At 37.6% G+C, this 20,526-nt stretch overlaps 1 protein-coding gene across 3 annotated transcripts in view; it reads right to left on the bottom strand.

The window, feature by feature from the left end:
• Positions 1-3,352: 3,352 nt before the first annotated feature.
• ARB2A (ARB2 cotranscriptional regulator A) overlaps positions 3,353-20,526 on the bottom strand; it is a 433,180-nt gene continuing 416,006 nt past the window's right edge. For all 3 annotated transcript variants that reach the window (XM_082836445.1, XM_082836443.1, XM_082836444.1), the window contains one exon: positions 3,353-5,532. In XM_082836445.1, coding sequence (XP_082692571.1) covers positions 5,390-5,532 — 143 coding nt within the window. In that variant the 3' untranslated portion in view covers positions 3,353-5,389. The remainder of the gene's footprint in view (positions 5,533-20,526) is intronic.

Below are 20,526 nucleotides of genomic sequence, written 5' to 3'. Positions count from 1 at the left end.
AAAAATGCTGCTCTTCTTAAGCCACTTTGAAGTAATGCTAGTGAGCCTAAGATCCAGATCTACATGTTAATCTCTAGTTTTGCCTTCAAACAGAATTCAGTTACAAAGAACTTGGAAAGATTTTGAATCTATTCAGGAGAGGAAAACGCTTTAATTTTCTGAGGAGTAAAAACTCCCCAAGAAACTTCATATAGCTTCTTAGATTTTGCTTAGCATATGTGATAAAACATTGATTGTTGCAGTTTGGTGACCCATGAAATTTGGGGGTTAGTTTTCTCTTCAGACCAGAGCATATAATTATGCAAATAAAGAGCTGTCACTGATCTAGTGAAATACTCACAAACACATGCACTCTGAAATTGGACAGAAAAGTGAAAATGGTTGGTGATGTGATGGTGCCATGGTTTGTTTTCCTGCCAAGTTTCTATCCAAGTTCATTATTCAAATTGTAAACTTTAAAAAGAGACATATCATTCTTGGGGTGTTGGTTGTCTTTTCATTTCAGATTCTTTGTATTGGTACTGCAGGCTGGCTACAAAGTACAGTTCAACATTATTTTACGTATGACAGTCTCCCATATTACCCAATGTATTAGCCAAGGAAGAAAAAGTGGAATGATCTGGAAAGAAAGATGCAGGGCCTCTCTAGATTTCTTTTCTAGAAACATGTTTCAAATAGAACTCAACTCCAACAATGCAAAGAATATAGTGAAAGGTTTTTCACAAATCTCAAGGCAAAGGACTGGGAAAAGTTGCCTGGAAGGCCTCATGGATTAAGTCAAATTTCCATTTTCAAGCTTTTTTCCATTCAAGGGGAAAAGACTGGTCACTGCATGATATCCACTTAATGGTCAAACTTTCAGTACGATTCTCTCCTATCTAACAATTAAAGCCCACTCCGTAATATTTGGTTACTTTAACCTTTAAGGTTCATTTATAATTACCACTCCTCTAAAACCTTTGTGCTAAGAATTAACAAGAGTTCTTCAATGTAACCATGCTCTTTGGCATCAAGGTCTCCCAATTCCAAAGTTACCATTGCGAAGGCTGTTGCATAATTTCAGATGTCATGGAGAGTCCCACTGATGAAATCTGAGAAGGCTCATGTCAGACCACTGACTGCTAAAGACATCACTACATGAAAGATCAGTGGTGTGAAACTTTAAAAACATCGATCCAAATGAATCAATTAAATCAACATTCATCTCTCCTAAGTGTGAGGTTTAAAACTATCATTGTTGCCTCTTTTTTTTTTTTTTATCCTACATAGATTTCGAGATAAACGCTGGAATGCTTTGATGGCTACTTCTATTCTCGAATCTCTGTTAATCGACTTTGTGCTATTTCCCTCTTTTCAACATCTTCCACTTGGTGTACATTCTTTACTTTTAGTACAGTGCATGACAGTTGCAATGCTTTAAATCTAAAACCGCCTAACAAAGCTAACGCTTTAGGTAGGGTAGCTTTAAGCTCTGTGAAGTGTTGATTAAAAACCCTTTCCCAGACTCAAACTGATCTTTTTGGAGATTAATAGAATATTAGATAAAAGGAAGACGAACAATTCAAGAGACTCCCACTCAGTCACACTACACAAGGAAGGAAGGAAGGAAGGAAAGTATTCAATTTTTGAAAGGGAGTACCTCCTGGAGTCTTTTATTTTATATTATTATACCTCCTAATAAGTAATCATAAAATAACCACTACTATTATCCTTTTTTTTTGGCCACCCATATTTCAAAAATGAGAATATATCACACTTATTAAAGACATTTTTCTCTACAAAGGCATAGGGAAAAATTTTGAGAAAATTTTAGCCTTTCTGTAATAGTAATCTTTCTTAAATGAACCAGGATTACAGACACCAAAAGGAACCTGTCAGTCCACAGTTACAAACTATGATTCCAACCGGAGACACACATGTGTCTAGACTGCAACCCCGGATAATCCAGAGAAAAATGAAAAAATCTAATTTATTAGCACTGATAATACAGTTAACATATTTTGTCACCCACACTCTCTCAAAAAAGTTACAGGTTTTAAAGAAGGAAAAGCTGTGAAATAAATACAAACAAGGTATTTTCAGATTAGATGTACTACATCAAGGACCTATACAGGGACTTGGGAGCAATTTAACCTCAACAGAGTCCTTTTGGAAAACACATTTGTTTACCGTATATAGTAAAGTATATTTTATAAAATGATAGTTTAACAACGGGTTCGAATTTCCTTGTAGCTAAGGAGATATTTTAGATCTTAAAAACAAATATCTTAAAAAAAGCTTTGTGAAAGTTCCAAGCTAAATAGTGACTCAACTGAAGTTAGGGTATTACCTTACAGCAACAATAATAGTAATAATAAGTAACTATAAGGTTTAAAATATTGATAAATGCTGTCCCATCATTCTTATTAAGTTTCTGCTTTTATTGACCTCTGTGAGTGATTAAATGAGCTTCTGAACAAGAATAATAAGTCACCGGATATTGGGAAAATTGTTTTTTATTTTAAAATAGTAAACAGAAATATATAATATATAGGAAACTCCTGTGCTTTAGTTTCCTTTTCTTTTGGTATAAACAATAATGCAATCCAAATTGAAGCACAAGGCAGAAACTTGAGAAAAGAACAATTAATACAAGAAGATTTCTCCCCCCGCCTTCAAATATCCATGAAAACTTTTAACGGCTGTATAGTTAAGTACCTTTAGAAAGCTCCAAAGCCAGTATCTGGCTTTTAAGTTTTAACAGTTCTATTCTGGACCTTAGATTGATCAACAACTCCATGCTTCCCATTCCACTTCCTCTAAGAACTCACTATATAATTTAAAAAAAAGAAAAAAAAGCCCACTTCCTAACTTTAAACCTCTACTCTCCTGAAAACTTGTCTTAAAGAAACCAAAATGGGAGAGCAGAGCAGAAACATTGTTAACACTTGTCTCGTCCAAGCAGGCGGGCTACTACCAACTGACTGTTGTTATTCCAGGAAAACTGAGGTGAAAACAATATATTTATACCAACAAACCCATAATCAACAGGTTAAAAGATTCTCCATTACAAGGAATCTTATCAGTAATCAGTTGGAGGTCTGGGACGGGTTGCCTAGTTCCCTCTGGGTTGCAACAGCGCAGATCCACAAGTAGAAATTACATTTACACAACTTAAGTTTGCAGATAGCTCTCTATAGATAGTTAAACAAGGCCTAACAACCCAGTAGTTTTAAAGTATTAAAGGCAACTAAGCAGTGATTTACTCTAGTTACAAGTGAAGGTTTTTTAAAAACTAGGGGTGAGAAAACTGAAGAGAAGAAATAGAAGTGATTTGGTTTATAACCTGAGCATGTTTGCTCTAATTCAGCTGCAGACGCTTCACAAATTGAGTACTGTACAAGTGCTGATTAAAAAAATGCAATAAAACTAGTTTCTTGTGAACATTTTAATATTCTGAAAACAGCACACAATTTATAACACTTGGAAAAATATATTCAATCCACATCAATTCTCAAATCCTCTCCGTGGAAGGTACCATTATTTTACACAGTTCACTATTACTTCTAAAACAGAAAAGATTGCAGAGCAACATGCTCGACATTGCTGGGGTTACACATTTTAAGCCACCCAAGGAATTGGATAAAATGACATTTTGCTTTTTCGTCCTATGTTGTTCCTGCTAAAATAACATCGAAAGATATGCATATAAGATTACTGAAAGAAAGATCACCTTAATTTACCATCATTAAAATTATGAGAACTAATTAATGCACTTGTGTACCAAACACAGATACTACCAGTTTTAAAACTTGCTGAAATCGGTTCCTAGTATAAAAACATTTTATCCATGAGGTGGTTATTTTAAGTTATTTTTCTGAGGAGTGAAACAGTTCTAAGTTATTTTGGGTACATTTTGTCGTGTCCTCAAGTAAGGCAGGCATATTGTTGCGTATATTTTAAAAAAGGATGAAAAAAAATACTAAATTCAGATCCTCACTTATTAGAAACAGAATCTTCACTAGGTAATTAAATTCTACAAGTAATTAAAAAAGTAATAATGTTAAGATTTAACATGTGAATTTAAAAGTCAGCAAAACCTTAACTTATTTTACCTCATATTTCACAGAGTTGGCCAGATCCTAGCTGGATTAAAATACTTAATTGTTGAAACTGTAAGGCAAAACCTTACAGAGGAGGTGGACTACTACGAATTATACCATTGGATTGAGAGGAGAAAAGTCTTTCATACCAGGTCTTTCCCTTTCTGTTGAAGCAGAAAACTAAAAGAATCATTTTAGCCCCACTAAGCCTTTCAGAAGGAAAAGGTTCAAGCGCACAGATTCCTTTTCCTTACAACGATAAAAAATACTCTCCCTAAAAAGGTCTAACTCTATGAAAGCTCAAAATAGACCACTCTACTTAGGATTAACAACAACAAACTTCCTCCACATTAAGATTTAAACAAAACTTAAGTATGCTATCTAAATTACAGTGCTACCCAACACACATTATATATTTAAAAAAGTAAATTCTAATGATAAAGTTGGAAACTCCCTTGAAAATGAAACCTTTCCCACATGTACTTAAAAGATTTGCTCATCATTATGTTTTGGTTTAAACAATGTCTTCTGAAATTAGAGACTTGTGTAAAATCTCGTATTCAGTTGGCAAGGTTTCCAGCGATAACGTGGATTGGGTACTTTATAGATTTTTCTAATGCACTTTTTCTTCTGGTCTCGAAATGAAAATAGATCGTTAGGGAGAGAACAATGTGCCCTCCCCGAACTACACAGTACATCACGGAATTCACGTTATGAATTTAAATTTGGCTTGGGAGGGGGGAGACTTCCTTAAAAAAAAAAAAAAAGACATAGACGCCCTTACGGAAAAAACTTTTTAAAACGGGAGTTTTAAGTCTAGAATAAAAGTTTCCCTCGGTTCGGTTCGGGGGAGAAAAAAAATGGATATGATTCAGGGGGAAGGGGGGCCGGGGCAGAGGAGAGGAGCGGAGCTGCGGCTACGTGGCTGCGGGCGGTAGGACCGCGCAGACGCCCCTCGCCCCGCAGCACCGGCGCGGGCTCCATCAGGGCAATTAGAGGCGCGCCGGCCGCGCCGGGCAGGGCGCTGTCGGCCTTAATCTGCGCGCTGACGGGCAGCGCGAAGCCCAAGCACAGCCCGCAGGAAGCACGACCAGTGAACCCATATTGCTTTGACAGTTGCACTCATCTAGAAATAATGCAAAACGCTATTTAGATGTATATATCACGACCCTGTGCTCTAGGAAGAAAACAATCTAATGAGGGGCTGGGAGTCTGCTCGCCGACAACAGGCGGTGGGGAGACGTGTGGATGCATATGCTCGAGTGTGCTTCCTCGGCTTCCCCTCCCCCGTCTCGCTCGCTCTCCTCTTACAGCTCTTCGTGCTTTATTCGGTGGGAGCGCCGCGTCAGAGTCGGCTTCAGGGAACTGGTCTTTGCCTCAGAGGCTTCGGTAAAGAACTTGAAAATAGACGGGAAGCTCTTCCAGGAAGTTAGCTCGTGACGGTCGGTGCCTGCAAAATGTACAGATTCAGTTACGAGGTGGCCTCGCGTGCTGCCGGCGCAGGTGGGACGGGACAGCCGGGCTCTGCCGAGGCCCAGGCCGCCGGTCCTCTGTCCTCGAGCCCGCGCCCTCTGCGCCGCGCCGCGTCCCGCCCTCGGATCCCAGCCCCCACCCCTCCAGAGCGCGCGAGCCCTAGGGATCACACCTGTACCTGAGGGTTCACGTGGCCCCCAGGGCTCGGAGGGAGGCTGCGGCCCACCGACTCCGTGTCTCCGCCGGCGGCGCTCGGGGTGGCGATCCCGGAACTCCGCCGCCTCTGGCCTGAGTCCCTAGCACGTCCTCGACGCGCGGCCGCGGCCGGACCTTCCCCGCGGTCGCCCGAGGCGCGGCCGGCGGCCCCCGGGGCCTCAGCCCCTCCGGGCCAATCGAGGCGCTGGGCGGGAAGGGCCACTCCCTCTCCCGCCTCGAAACCACCCACTTCCCCAGGCTGGGCGCGCGCGGGGATTGGTTTCCCCTGCGCTCGGAATCCGGCTTTTGCACCCTCCGCAGAGCACCCACGTTTCTTTGCTTCCCAAGAGAAAGAAACAAGTTGGATTTTAGTGTCCTAGCAGCCTACATTTTTTTTTTTTTTAAACAGGTTTTAGGGGACAGTCTTAGAAAAGCTAAAAAAAAAAAAAAAAAAAAAAAAAGAATGTTTCAAAGCAGTGACTACTGAAAGAGCATCTAGGCCTTCTATTTTGTCAGGAGGAATTCAACTCACAAAATGCAGGTTAAGTTGTCAATTTATAGAGTTATTTTGTTTTACTACAGCTTCTTTCTGTGGCTTCAATTTAACACTAATGTACAGATTTTTCAAATAAAATCTTTCTTCAGTTTTAAGACAGGTAAAAAATAACACTGATGTAGACGTTAAGAACAGATGAGGACATTAATCTGTTTTTGACTCCCTGTGATAGCTTATATCATTTAATTAATAGTTTTATAACGGAACGCTTTTTAACTTAAAAAATAAAAATAATAATAACAAAGACTCTGCTGTAGGAATAATGAGTGAATAGATTTTAAACGGTTTAAATCTCTTCCTAGATCACTCAATTATGCAGAGAGACACTGTCTGGAAGTCTCTGGATTCGGGGCCTCTGTCTGATACTTTAACATTGTTAATGATAATTCTTTAGTCTGTAATAGTAGGTCATTGCTATGGTTACTCTACAATGGTGCAACACTTTGCTTTCCCCTTCAGCTATTCGCTGAGACCTGGTAACCACATTTGTTGCCTAGCAACAGTTTTGTGACAGTATCACAATCTGGGAGTTACAACAATAAGGATGCTATGGCTGCCTCGACCAGAGAGCAGAAAGCTATAGTCTGCGCATGTGACTTAGCTGTGGGAGCTGGCCTTACTAGAGAACCCCTCTTTTAACAGGTGCCCTCAGAAGGATGCTCTCTATCCTCCTCTCCTCGGCAGACTGGCCTAATGAACCTGCATTTGGAACAAGATCCAGTACTGAAGTCATATCCTTGAGTTACATCCCCCAACACTACTGTGTTCAGACTAAAAAATGAGGTCCTTTTTCTATTTGCTTACTCAGTTTGGGCAAAATTCAATGTTAGTCAGTGGAAAAAAGAGATGAGTGCAGGTTTATCCTGGCAAATCCTAAAGTGCCTGACTGGATTTTGACAAGTCAATAGAATTCTCGGGAAAAAATTATACAAATGCCTGCCTTTATCAATAGATGTGTAAAAATTCAAGTTCTTTAAAATATATGTAATATCCAGATATTTATTGTTAGTATATAATTTTCACTGACGTATTCAGATAACAGTCTTAAAGACTTCCTTTGAATTTGGAGGCATCTGTATTCTCCAAACACAAAAGAAGTTTGTGAGCAGTTCTAGATAAGCTCAGACATACCTACTTTAAATAATATTTTGTGGGTATACTTAGAAGGGAGCCCAGTTTCTGGACAGGTTTATGAAATGCCCATCCCTGTTTTCTATAGTGCTTGTAATTCCAGTTTCATTTCAATAATAATTACTAATAGCACTTATAATGAAAAAATATTTTAAAGTCAATGGTATTGACTCTTCTCAGATTCATACTACATGGAAACACCCATCCCCAAACACAATAGGAAAAAAAAAGGTGTTAATCGTCTCTTTTCCTTCTCATTTCCCAGGCTTCCAGGCTCATTTGGCATTTCCTCCATAGTGATCACACTTACACTTCCTAGTATTACCAAGGCTATGATCAATTTCTAAGCTTTCTTAGGGAGCTCTTCTCATAATTCCTCCCACTCCTTGAAAACCAATTCAATGTATGAATCTAGAGGGACCTAAGGAGTCAATGGTCTGAAGCAATTTTAACTCCTTTATTTTTTTCTTTCCTGGTGACAATCTTTCTGAAGGATGGACAAATTTCCCAGGTGATAAAATCACTACAAAGGCTTTTTAGTTTTAGCTTATGATGACTCTCTGCTTGATTAGTCCTGGGCTGAAAAGACCAAAGTCCCTGAGATAACTGAGGACCTGCACTGGCTCTCAATATTTACCCTTGCAATTTAAGAGTATAAGTAATGAGACTGTGTGCTCTGTCAGAGGAACGGAAATTGCTAGGAGTAAATTAGTAAGCAAGGTGGGTTAGAAACTGAATTATAGAGAATGGAATGGGAGAGGGAGAATCCTCCCTAAACTAAGGAGTGGTAACATAAATATCTTATACAAAAATGGCTTTCTTTTCTAAATTACTGAAAGTAGATTTTTAATAATTTTAACACAGCATTTGGAAGGTAGTTGCATGTTCATCTGGGGCTGCGTATACACATTTCAAGAACATGTTTGGAGACCCTTTATGAAAACTCGGGGCCAATGTTCAATGAAAATATTCACGAATTAATATGACTATCTGCCCATAGCAATGATAAGAGAATGGAAACTTCTGACAGCAGCTTTCGAATACTTAAAAGATATACAACTTTAGGGGAATTTCTTCCATCAGGATGGAAACACTAGGCCATTACATTATCTATTCATAAAAGGATATAGAAGGGGAAAGTTTAGGCTAACTAAAAAAGCAGCCATTTATTAATAACCTGCAATTATGTGTAGGTAACATGGAAACTAGTCCATTTAGCACTAACTATGTTTTTGTATTTGAAGGAGATAAACATGGTTTTATAGTCAGGACCTGGTCTTTCCTCTGCCACAACTTTACCCTATCAAAAGCTCCTCTTCTTAGGGACTGTGATCTTTTTTTCTACTTTTCAAACCCCCATTTCCCTAATCTAAGTTGTTTCCACAATGCAGGAAATAAAGGGTTTTCCCAGGTTAATTATCTGCCATGTTCTCAGGGAATGATTTTTGTATCCTCTTGGATTGGCAGGCTTGTTCTTACTGGATAATTCACCTTTGGGGCAAAATAAATGTGCACGATCTCAGTTCTTTATTACAAAAAATTGCCTTTGCTCAGTCGTAATCAGTTGTTCTTAATGGGCATGGTAGTGGCCTCTGGGGCATTTTGGAAATTTGTAGGAAAGTTTTTGGAGGTCAGGACAACTGGGAGGAGCTATTGGCATTTAGTGGGAGAAGGCCAGGGAGGTGGACATCCTTCAATTTGCAGGGCATTACAGCACATGAAGAACTGTTCTGCATTGCACATGGTTTTCAAATGTTTCACAAGCTATTCATGTAGTTGAAAAACCTGTTTATGATTATATGGGCTTAGAATTTAGATCTGTTTAACAAGTAATCTCACAGTACTTTTGGCATGATTTTAATACACACGGAATTTTCCAGGAATCCAGCTACCATGTAAATTGAAGGAATTTTGTACTTTATGTTGTTCAGAATATTACCAAGAATGGACTGCCATATGAGAAAATCTCATCACTGATGGCCTCATTGCCCACAGTACTTGAGCCACCAATAAGCACACCTGCACCAGCCTGCATTTGTAGATGTGGAATTCCTGGTGATTCTATACACAGGACCCATGCAGATTTTCCTGAGCACTTTAAATATTGATATATATATTATTCTTATTATGAGTTATTTTCCTTTTATTTCCTTCATATGTTAACTAGAGGAATACAATAATTTAGCAATCTTATAAGTAGGTGAATTATGTTACCTCTAGAATTTATTTCAGGATAGTAAAAGCACTGTGTAATATTTATTTATTTTTTTAAAAATATTTATTTATTTGGCTGTGCCGAGTCTTAGTTGCGGCATGTGGGATATAGTTCCCTGACCAGGGATCGAACCAGGACCCCCTGCACTGGGAACACGGAGTCTTAGCCACTGGACCACCAGGGAAGTCCAATATTTATTAAAATAGTATGGTTTTAGATGGCAAGGGTTAGCTTAAATAAAAATGAATAGTTAATTCTTTTTTATTACAGTAGAGATTAATTTATCTATAATCTGAACCCTACTTATAGCTAGCTCTTTTATCCTTATACAGAGTAGAAATGCCTTTTACTTCTCTTAATTAATGTTTCTTCCACAAATTTCTGGAAGAATAATGGACCCAACTTCCCTTCTGACTACAGTCATATTAAACAGATCACATCAACAATAAATGTCACTACTATAAAAACTACTTAATTTGAAAGGAAATTCTGTTTCATAGATTAAAAATAATTGTGGTTGGAGAAGATCTTGGCATTTTTGTCAACGATGTTATCCACTGTGAAATAACCAAAAGGTAGTGGACAGGGGATCTTCCAATTAAAATACTACACTGAATATTTATTCTTTATCTATCAATTGTTTTTAAAAATGAACTACAGCAAATTTCAAAGAGGTAGAGATAGCACAAATGTTCAAAAAGATTAGAAACTTTAAGTATAAAGGATGAAACTATAAATCATATGAGGAAGATCAAATTGCTAAAATGTGTCATATGTTTTCCCAAAAGACTATATATTTAAGAAAAAGTGTCTTGTAATGGAACTGAGAAAGAAGGAGGCTACATTTATGTAACAGCATTTACAAATCAAACAAAAAATGGTTGGAAATAGCACTGACAGCAGAATGCTCAAAGAATAGGATAAGAGAGAAGAAAACATTGCTATATCTTCTGCCTTGTCTATTCCCCTTACTTCTTCCTGCGATGACTTTAATCCAAGTGTTTCTTACAAGTCTGCCTTGTCCACACTCCTCTTCACTTGATCTTAGTGCTTGGAATTTTTTTTTTTTTTTTTTTTTTTTGGCAAAAACTATGCCAAAATATGCTACTGAGTTAGCAGCCAAAACCCTGATGTTTACTTTGGTAGATGTAGACTACTCTGAAGCTGTACCTCATTTTCTGCAGTAGATGCCTTAAAAAGTAACACGTAAATATAATTTCTGTAAATAGAATATTTTTAAAGGAAGAAGTGGGTTATCTACTTCTTTAAAGAATCTTTTAATAAAGTGAAGAATTCTCTGGGAAAGCAAATAATCATTCTTCAAATGATATTATACATACACAATCAGATTTTCCAAAGGTAAGGTTTACTACCATAATATGATGGACAGTCTGAGTAAGGGCTCACTGAAAAGATAATTGAGAAGCATTTCTTGGTCAGCCATTCACTATTCTAATTATTGCTGGTCACCTTATTTTACATGGTCCTAGACCAAAAGGTCATGGAATAATTTCAACAATCTATACATAATTTACATGTTAGGGTCTGGTTTAGAATAGGGGATATAACTGTTCACAAAGTCACCTTTGAATATGAAATATCATTTTAAAATCTTTATTTCAGGGGAAAAAAACTAGTATGGGCCCCCACCCTCTCACTGACACCCCCCTCCCCGGGAAAAGAATTTGTTTTTAAAGAAAAAGGTAATGAGTAAATTTTATATGTTTCCTATGATAAAGGGGGAAAGAAAAAAACCTAGAAAGATATGAAACACATTAACAAGATAACGTATCTATGATACTTTCAAACTGACAAGGCTTGATTTTAAAAATTGATCTTTAACAAGAAAAAGAAATATGGGCAATTAGGAAGTAATGAAGACCCTGTCAATATAGCTATGTTGAGAATAACAGGTAAGGGAATTCTTGAGAAAATCTAATATATAAAAATCAGGAGGTCTGTAATATGCATTATTGAGTCCCAGTGGGATTAACTAATGAATTTATGAGCTCACCAGCAGTTATTTTTAGAAAGATATAAAGAATTAGAGAAATACTAGAGCACAGAAAAATAATGTGCCTTCTAAAAAGAAAGAAAATATATATTACTACTAAAATTCATTTAAAAATGAATTCTAGAGCTTCTAAGAAGAACACCATTAAATTTACCAATATTTGAACACAGAAGGGCTCCTAATGGAGACTCTCCTAGTTAGAAGGCACGAGTGTGAGTGAGACTCTGTCACAGGGCGGGAGGTGAGGATGGGGGTTTCGGGGGCGGGGAGGATAGTAAACAAAGTGGGGTGTTCGCTGAGGGAGACTCCAGGAGCAGCTCAGTACACGTGCTGCCTGGCCTGGTTAAACCACCTGTGTAAGATACAAGCAAGTCTCTTTCCATTGCTAACACTGCTGCAAATCTGTTAAAGCCGAGATTGTGTTGAGACCCTAAAGGCAGGTCGTCGAGGTTGACCAGAGATAGGAGGCTGAAACAAAGATATAAAAGCAGTGGTAGAAACTTCTGCGTCACGGGCAGTTTCTGGGAAAGCCTGTCCTTTCCTCCAGCTTCTTTTCTATATCTCTCATCTATGAAAGGGGAGTGGGGCGGTTTTGGGCACTGGGCAGCTTAAGACTCAAGGAGACAACTTTGGGAAGTAAACTTATTCTTAGGCAGAGTAGAGAGCCTGCAGTAGCTGTGGGTCTCTGACATTGAACCCGGCGAGACCTCTCTAATAAACCTCTCCTAACCAATAAAAAATGGACACCTTGTAATTGCTTGAATTGCCTTTCAAACCCAGAGAGCTGGCGCAGAAGTGTTTTCTTTGGTTTTAATTCTTGTCTCACATACTTCTCTTAGTGTTGTCACAAAGCCTGGCCTCCAGGGATACCGTTTTCCTTTAAAATTTGAGCCCAGGTGTGGGCAAAAGTTCTCTTTTTCGTTTCCCTTCGTGATTTTCAAAAGTAACTTTGCCAAAGGATGGTAAGAGCACAGGGCTCTACACAAGGAATGCAAAGAATCATAAAATAGTTATTTCCGTAAGTAAAGGTTTCTGATCCTATTATTCCCAACACAATCAGTGAAGAGCTTTACTGGGCCCCATTCTAAAATAACACTGTCCGAGAGGGCTGGTGGCAGCTTTCTAGATAGTTTGTCATGCTTTCCTTTTCTTCCAGATTCTCTGTGTTCCTAGCTAGGAACCTATGGCTTATGGCTGCCATAAGCTTATGACTTCGTGTGTGTGTGTGTGTGTGTGTGTGTGTGTGTGTGTGTGTGTAAGAGTGAGGTGGGGAGGAAGGGAGAGAGAGAATGAGAAAGACGGAGAGAGGGAGGGGTGAGATAGAATGGAATGCAAAATACTTTCCTTATTTCAAAACAAAACAAAATCATTTACTAGTTCAAATATCTGAATCGTCTGTGATCCTCCTCGCTCAATTGTGGATTCTATTCTAAAGGAAATATTTTGTGGGCAGTTTTTCCAGAGGTCCTGTGAGTGATTAATTTATACATTCATACATGTATTTATTGTATGCCAGGCACTATTTCTTTGGGCTGGGGATGTGGTGGTGAGCAAGATATATAAAAACTCTGCTCCTTGTAGCATATGTGCTAGTGGGGATGACAGGCAATAAACAGGTAAACCGATGAACATGATGATTTCAGGGAGTCAGAAGCACTGTGAAAAAAACACAGTAGAGGGATGTGAAGAGAATGAAGAGGAGAAGAGATGGCCGTCAATTTAGACTGGGTGGACACTTCTGACCTGAGACCAGAGTGGAAAGAGGGAGCCAGGTGAAGGTCTGGAGAGAGTGCTTCAGGCAGGGTTCTGGAAGAACAAGGAGAGGGAGGGGGTCTGAGGAGGAAAGAGCTGGTCATAGCCAAGGAACTGGAAAGCACCTGGAGCATGGAGGGTGAGGGGGAAAGTGGTAGATGATTCAGAGAGGTGGGCAGCCTCCAAGCCATGTGAGGGCTCTCAGGGCACAGTGAAAGGTTTTACTTTTATTCCAAGCACAATGGAAGAGCTGTCTGCAGAGTTTCAGTGGGGAAGAAATATAATCTGACTTGCATTTAAAGAGTACACTGGTTGGTAAATGGTGAATGGATTATGGGGAGTTGGAATGATGGATTTAACCCTCCCTGATTGCATTTATCAACTCCTCCCACCTCTAGATCATTCTCTGGGGCCCATTCTTCTCCTGCACACCTCAGAGTATAAAACCCACCTACTGCTGGTTCACATAAAGTGAGTAATAGTAGTAGGCAATAGCAATATGCAGTAAGAAAGACAACCTCATAAAATAATATTTCAAAGTAGTAAATTAAAAAATGGACTTGAACTAGAAGCAGCATTTTCCTAATAATTCTGCTCTTGTTATATATGCTGACACCTCTGGTTTCTCACCCTTAGGACTGGTGTGTGTGATTGGAAGGTACTAGGATGGGGACGGTGCTGTCACAGTGTTCCATTTCTGCAAGCCGTCCAGAGGTAACTGGTGGACTTACTCTCTAGGCAGGCCTTTCCACTGTCTTCATTTCTATAAACAGACACACTATTCTCTTCGCTTCTCCAGCTCAAAGCCTCTCAGTCATCTTTGATTTTTGTTTTCGCTTGTTTGCCGACTCCTGATCCAATCAGTTACCAAATCCCGACAACTGCACCTCAGCAAAGTTTTTCCAGTCTCTTTTTTGCTTTCCATTCCCCTGTCACCACTCTAGATTTAATGACCTATCATTTAGAATCCAGAAACTTCCTCCTAACTTGTTTCATTGCCTTCAACCTCTTCTCTTCTGTCTCGTACCCTGCTACCAGACAAAAATCCTAAGTATCATTTGTGTCATAGACCTCTTTCTCTGCTCAAACATATCCAATGGTCTCCATAATCTTTCAAATTAAGTAGAAATTCCTCCATGTGGTTTAAAGCCCTCCATTCCCTGGATCTAGCCTTCTTTTCTGGGTTTAATCCCTCAACTGTTCTTTTATAAGTATCCCCTATTCTCCCAGGCCCAGGTCAATTGACAATTTTTAAACCTTTCCAAAATCTCAGGGTCTGGGCATCTGTGACTCTGGTGACTCTGAAGTCCAGTCAGAGAAGAGATTGATTACCACTGTAAAGTTTTTGAAGGCAGAGGTCAAACTTTACTAATCTTCAACACAGATGGATAAACGTACCCTATGTTGAAGTGCATGCTAGCTTTTAGAGTTAAGAAATAAATTCCTCTAAAATGGGAATATAATAACAGTTGGATTCTCTATAACTGAAACTGAAGGAAGTAGAGTGTTTTTCTTGCTCTCTCCAACAAACTGATGAGGTAGATGCAGGTGATCCACAGTCCATTAGCAACTAGGTGATAAGCACTGACAAATACTCAAAGTATCTTCCAGATACGTTTAGCTAAAATGCTGTGCTTATCTAGTAAATACAATTTACTAGCATCAAGACGTTTAGGAGAGTGTCAGAACTGAGAACTCTCAGACAGTCAAACTTTAACTGTTCAAGAGCTTGTATTCCCAAAATGTAGTTCAAATTTAGATGCAGATAGAAACATATCAAATATAAGATAGCAAAGACGTGGAAAGGACCCGAGATAAAATTTCATCTAACGGTTTCATTTCACAAGTGAGAAATCTAAAGTCCAGAGCGGCTGTGATAGGCCACAGCTACACAGACATTTTGCTCAAATATAATTAATATTTACAAATTGGTTAAGCATTATAATACTAAAAATTTTCAGAAGATATATGTCTAATTGCTTTAAGATTCAGTTCAGGGACTTCCCTAGTGGTGTAGTGGTTAAGAATCCATCTGCCAATGCAGGGGACACAGGTTCGAGCCCTGGTCCGGGAAGATCCCACATGCCGCGGAGCAACTAAGGCTGTGCGCCTAGAGCCCATGCTCCGCATCAAGAGAAGCCACTGCAATGAGAAGCCCGCGCGCCACAACGAAGAGTAGCCCCTGCTTGCTGCAACTAGAGAAAGCCCGCGTGCAGCAACAAAGACCCAACGCAGCCAAACAACAACAACAACAAAGATTCAGTTCAGTATCTACTTCCTCTAATAAGCTTTCTTTGATTAACTTTACCCCATATCAACTACTTCCTTTTTTCATGTTTCAGTATTTTGTATATAGTGTATACTATATTATCATGTACTTGCTTTGCTTAACGAGTCATTTCATGTATGAAAGATACCTTGTCTTATCTCCAAATCTTTTGGGGGTAATGCCTCAAAACTTTTTATTCCAGAAATCATAGCTGAGGCTTAATAGATGTTTGTTGTATAAAAAACTATCCAGAACAGAATTACCAGAAAACTGATGCTTATTGAATGCTATTAAGATATAAAAAAACACAGATTCATAGACGTTTTCTATGGTTTTTGCACTATTTTGATGATGGTTCCCATTTTGAAATAAAGGAAATGGAAGCATACAGCAGATCACAGAAGTAAGAACTTGTGAATTTACAAAGCAAAGTGCTACTGGTGTTCTGAATACACAGGTGAATCATATGCACCTCTGTCTCCACAGCATCATTTTATATTGCTTTGTCAGACTTTCAAAAGCACAGACGTTTGCTGTGGCAGCCAATAGAAGGAGGAAGTGGAGGAAGGACAAGGTGGTAAAGCAGCCATTATAGATTGCCCCAATCACTTAATGATTTGGGATCGTACTAAAGCCTCTATAGGCCAATTTAGGGAGAAGTGATATATTTACAATGCTCAATCTTGTAATCAATGAATGTGATATATCTTCCCATTTATTTAGATCATTTTTAATGTCTCAATGAAGTTTTACCACTTTCTCCATAGAGGATTTGCACTTCATTTTTTAGATTCATTCATTTATAATTACACTTTTTATTTTGAGATAATTTTAAATTCATATGCAGTTGTAAGAAATAACACAAATGGATCCTGTGTCCCTTTTATGATTCTCCTCAACAGGAACACCTTGTAAAACCATAGTACAATATGACAACCATGATATTAACATGCTACAGTTAAGATACAGAACATTTCCATCACCACAAAGATCACTCACGTTTCCCTTCCAGCCCCTCCTTAACTCCTGGCCACCACTAATCTGTTCTTCATTTCTATAATTTGGTCATTTGAAGAATGTTATATAAATGGAATCATACAGTATATAATCTCATGGGATTGGCTTTTTTTCATTCAGCTTAATTCTCTGGAGATATATCCAGGTTTTTGTGTGAATCAATACTTTGTTCCCTTTTATTGCTGAGTAGTGTTCCATGATATGGATGTACCACAGTTTAATCATTCCATTCTCAAAGGATATCTGGGTTGTTTTCAGTTTTTTGGCTATTATAAATAAAGCTGCTCTAAACATTCATGTACAAATTTTTGTGTGAAATAATCTTCATTTTTCTGGGATAAATGCCCAAGAGTACAATTGCTGGGCCATATATTACTTGCATGTTCTGTAATATGAAAGAAACTGCCACACTGTTTTCCAGAGTCATTGTACAATTTTACAATCCTTCTAGCAATGTGAGAGTGATCTAGTTTCTTTGTATCTTTGCCAGTAATGTATTGAAATCAGATAGACTGATTCTTCCCGCTTTGGTCTTCTTTTTCAAAATTGTTTTGAGTATCCTAGTTCCTTTGCCTTTTTATATAAATTTTAGAATAAACTTGTCTATATCTACTGTATAGTAACGACCTTTCCCCAAAAGGTTTCAGCTGGACCTCTGGAGTATCTGGAGATTAAAGTCAGCCATGCAGGCAGTTAACCCTGTGAATGTTAACTGAGTCCTTGGACACCAAGGTTCAAGTGAGTTTCCCCTGTTTGCACTATTTTATGTGTATTCTCACATGTTGCTGGGAGAAGACAGCATTATCCAAGACTTGACTGGAAGAGAACAACTGGAAATTCATCCTTGGAACATTCCTGGACTCTGCCCTATATGCTTTTTCTTGGCTGATTTTAATCTATACCCTTTTGCTGTTATTACATTTATAACAGCTTTCAGTGAGCTCTGTGAGTCCTTCTGGCAAATGATGAAACCTGAAGATGGCCTTAGGATACCTACTTGTGGTTGGTATCATAAGTGAGGGTGGCCTTGAAAACTTCAGAGGGTTATATCTACAAAAAAATCCTGCTGGAATTTTGACAGGAATTATGTTAAACTTCTATATCAATTTGGGGAGAAATGACATCTTTACTATGTTGAGTGATTGAATCTATGAACATGATATGTCCCTTAACTTAATTTTTTTTCATATGACATGTTTGTTGATGCTACTATAAATGGATCTTTAACTGCTTGTTATTGGTATACAGAAATGCAATTTTTTTTGTATAATGATTTTGTATCTAGCAACCTTGGTAAATTACCCTGGTCATACTAAAAATTTATCTGTAGGTTTTGAATTTTCTACATAAACAATCATATGTGAATAAGTTCAGGTTTTTTCTTTTCTAACTCTTACAGCTCTTACTTCTTCCAGTCATAAATTTAAGGAAACTGTAAACTATAAACAAAATAACCTCCAAATGTATTCACAACATTAACTAATGAGGTGAATAAAATATCACATAAAGCAAATTATTGTGAACATAAATCTGGCATAAAAATACTACATTTTCTATTTTGATTGATTTCTTGATGCACTTAAAAAAGAAAAAAAAAAGAAAAAGTTTTGTCAGGTAATGTCATCTAGTGGCTGACTACTGGTCATGAAAGCTCCCGGTCACTTTATGACAGATGCTGAAAGCTTCTGGAGGATCACTTATGCTCCTAACACTGTGATGTCTTTTCATTCTAGTTAAGGTAATGTAGAAATAGATGATTTTTGTTACATTCAGGCTCCAAGTCTAGAGTTGTCCTAACCTGTCTAATACTACTTTAATTTCATTCCCAGTTCTCTCCCCCAAGGGATTTCCTCTATGAATGTTATTTTCTTTAAAAAACGAACAAAAAAAAATCCCATAATGCAACTGCCTTCTACATGGGAAGAATCCTTAAATGATCCTGTGTTATTTACACATCATTAATACATATAGAATAACATCTCCCATTAAGATAATATTGTACTGATTTTAAAGTAAATATATATATTCTCAAATATGTCAGGTAAACATAGTAAATTCCTACTATTGCCTAGTTTAGAAAATGACCTGGGAATATATAAGATAGGACTGATTATTTCAATACCAGATAATATTTTAGAGTATCAGGATAGAGAAAATTCATGAGCACTTAAATTAAGTTCCACTAAGGACTGATTTATGATAAAAACTGAATAGAAGCAGATATGGCTAAACAATTACTAGAAAGGGTTATGAAAATTATTTACAATTCTAATCCTTACTGCATCTGGTACTCAACTTTATCCTAAAAAGACATTTCAAAACTCTAACTGGACTTAACATTTAGGCTTTTCTGCAACTGTCTAGAAGACTCACAGGGTGAAATCTTTCAGTATTGCTCAAGGAATTAAATTTTCCTCTCTGGAATTAAACTTACTTATGGGTTTGTAAATAGTTGCAGTCCTGGGGTATGAGACATTGCAATGGATGTAAAGTTATTTTACAAATAACTTTAAAGTGTTACAAAATTTGGCAAGTACATATTATTTCCACGTCTTTGCTTTGTATACTGGTTCTAAGCAACATTTTAAAGTTAATTATAGGGCCATAAAGGTCTCTTTTTTCCCCAAGCATTTTAAAATCATTGTCAGAATTATTACTTGGATCTTGTTAAAGTAGCATTGGATGGGAATTACATCCCAAAGAATCTCAACTATATCCTTTGGGCATTACTGAAAGTGAATGGCATCTATTATTTTATTTCTATTCCAGAGAGAAAATTTAAAAAGTCACACTGATGGGAAAGCCTGTGAATCCACTTATAAGGTTAACTAAGGTGGAGGATTAATCTGCACAGTAAAAAGGAAGACGTTGGTTACTGAAAATAAGATGCCTTCAATTAGTCAGATTTCAATGTTTGGGGGGGCAACAATTTATATCTATTAGTAGAATCATAAATTGTTGAAAACTTTCCTACAAAAAGGTAAACGAAGGAAGACCTATATTATCAAGACAAAAGTACTTTAGGAATCCTAATAATAAAGAATGCTATAACCTATTTACTAGAAAAAATATATTTACAAAATGTAAAAAAATGGGGCTAAAAATTATATCTCTAATAGTGAAAACTTCAATAATATTGTATTAAGTAAAAATATAGTAGTAAAATTACATTTGCTTGTTTAATAGTTATTTATTCATATCATTCATTGAAAAAAGCATTTAAGATGACATATATACCTTATAATAGGATAAAAGAGAAATAAGAGTAAAAGGAGTAGAGAAATAGCATAAAGTCAGGGATAGGGTAAGATTAATACATAAGGACAATGAATACAAAAACCTGTACAACTGCCAGATGATGGCCGAAAATTTGACTGAGCTTTCTATTGACAAAGAGGCCAACACGGTTGATTATGATTCACTGCATCTAGGTGGTAAACGCAACCCGGTTGTGGAAAACAGTTGTTTTTAATAATTGTGTCCTTAATGCAGACTTAATGACACATTACTGAAGACCAACCTGGGAGAAGTAACTAAGAGGACATCAATATAATGTATTTCAGGTGACCTGATAGTCTATGATATGCTGGCCTGCTCAAGAGATAAAATTAAGCACATCTAAAGGAATGGATGGTCTGTATCTCCTTTAGACAACTGTATTTTTTAAAAGACAGCTGTACTATTGTATTATTTAGATAATTTATCTATCTATCTATCTATCTATCTATCTATCTATCTATCTATCTATCTATCTATCTCATCTATCTATCCCACAACTATAGACTGAACCTTTTAAACTATTCAGGAAAGTTCATAATTACC

Source organism: Leucopleurus acutus (assembly GCF_964270905.1).
Source record: "Leucopleurus acutus genome assembly, chromosome: 3".
Classification (NCBI taxonomy): domain Eukaryota; kingdom Metazoa; phylum Chordata; class Mammalia; order Artiodactyla; family Delphinidae; genus Leucopleurus; species Leucopleurus acutus.
The sequence above is the reverse complement of the archived record's forward strand: the minus strand, read 5'-3'. Positions and strand labels throughout refer to the sequence as shown.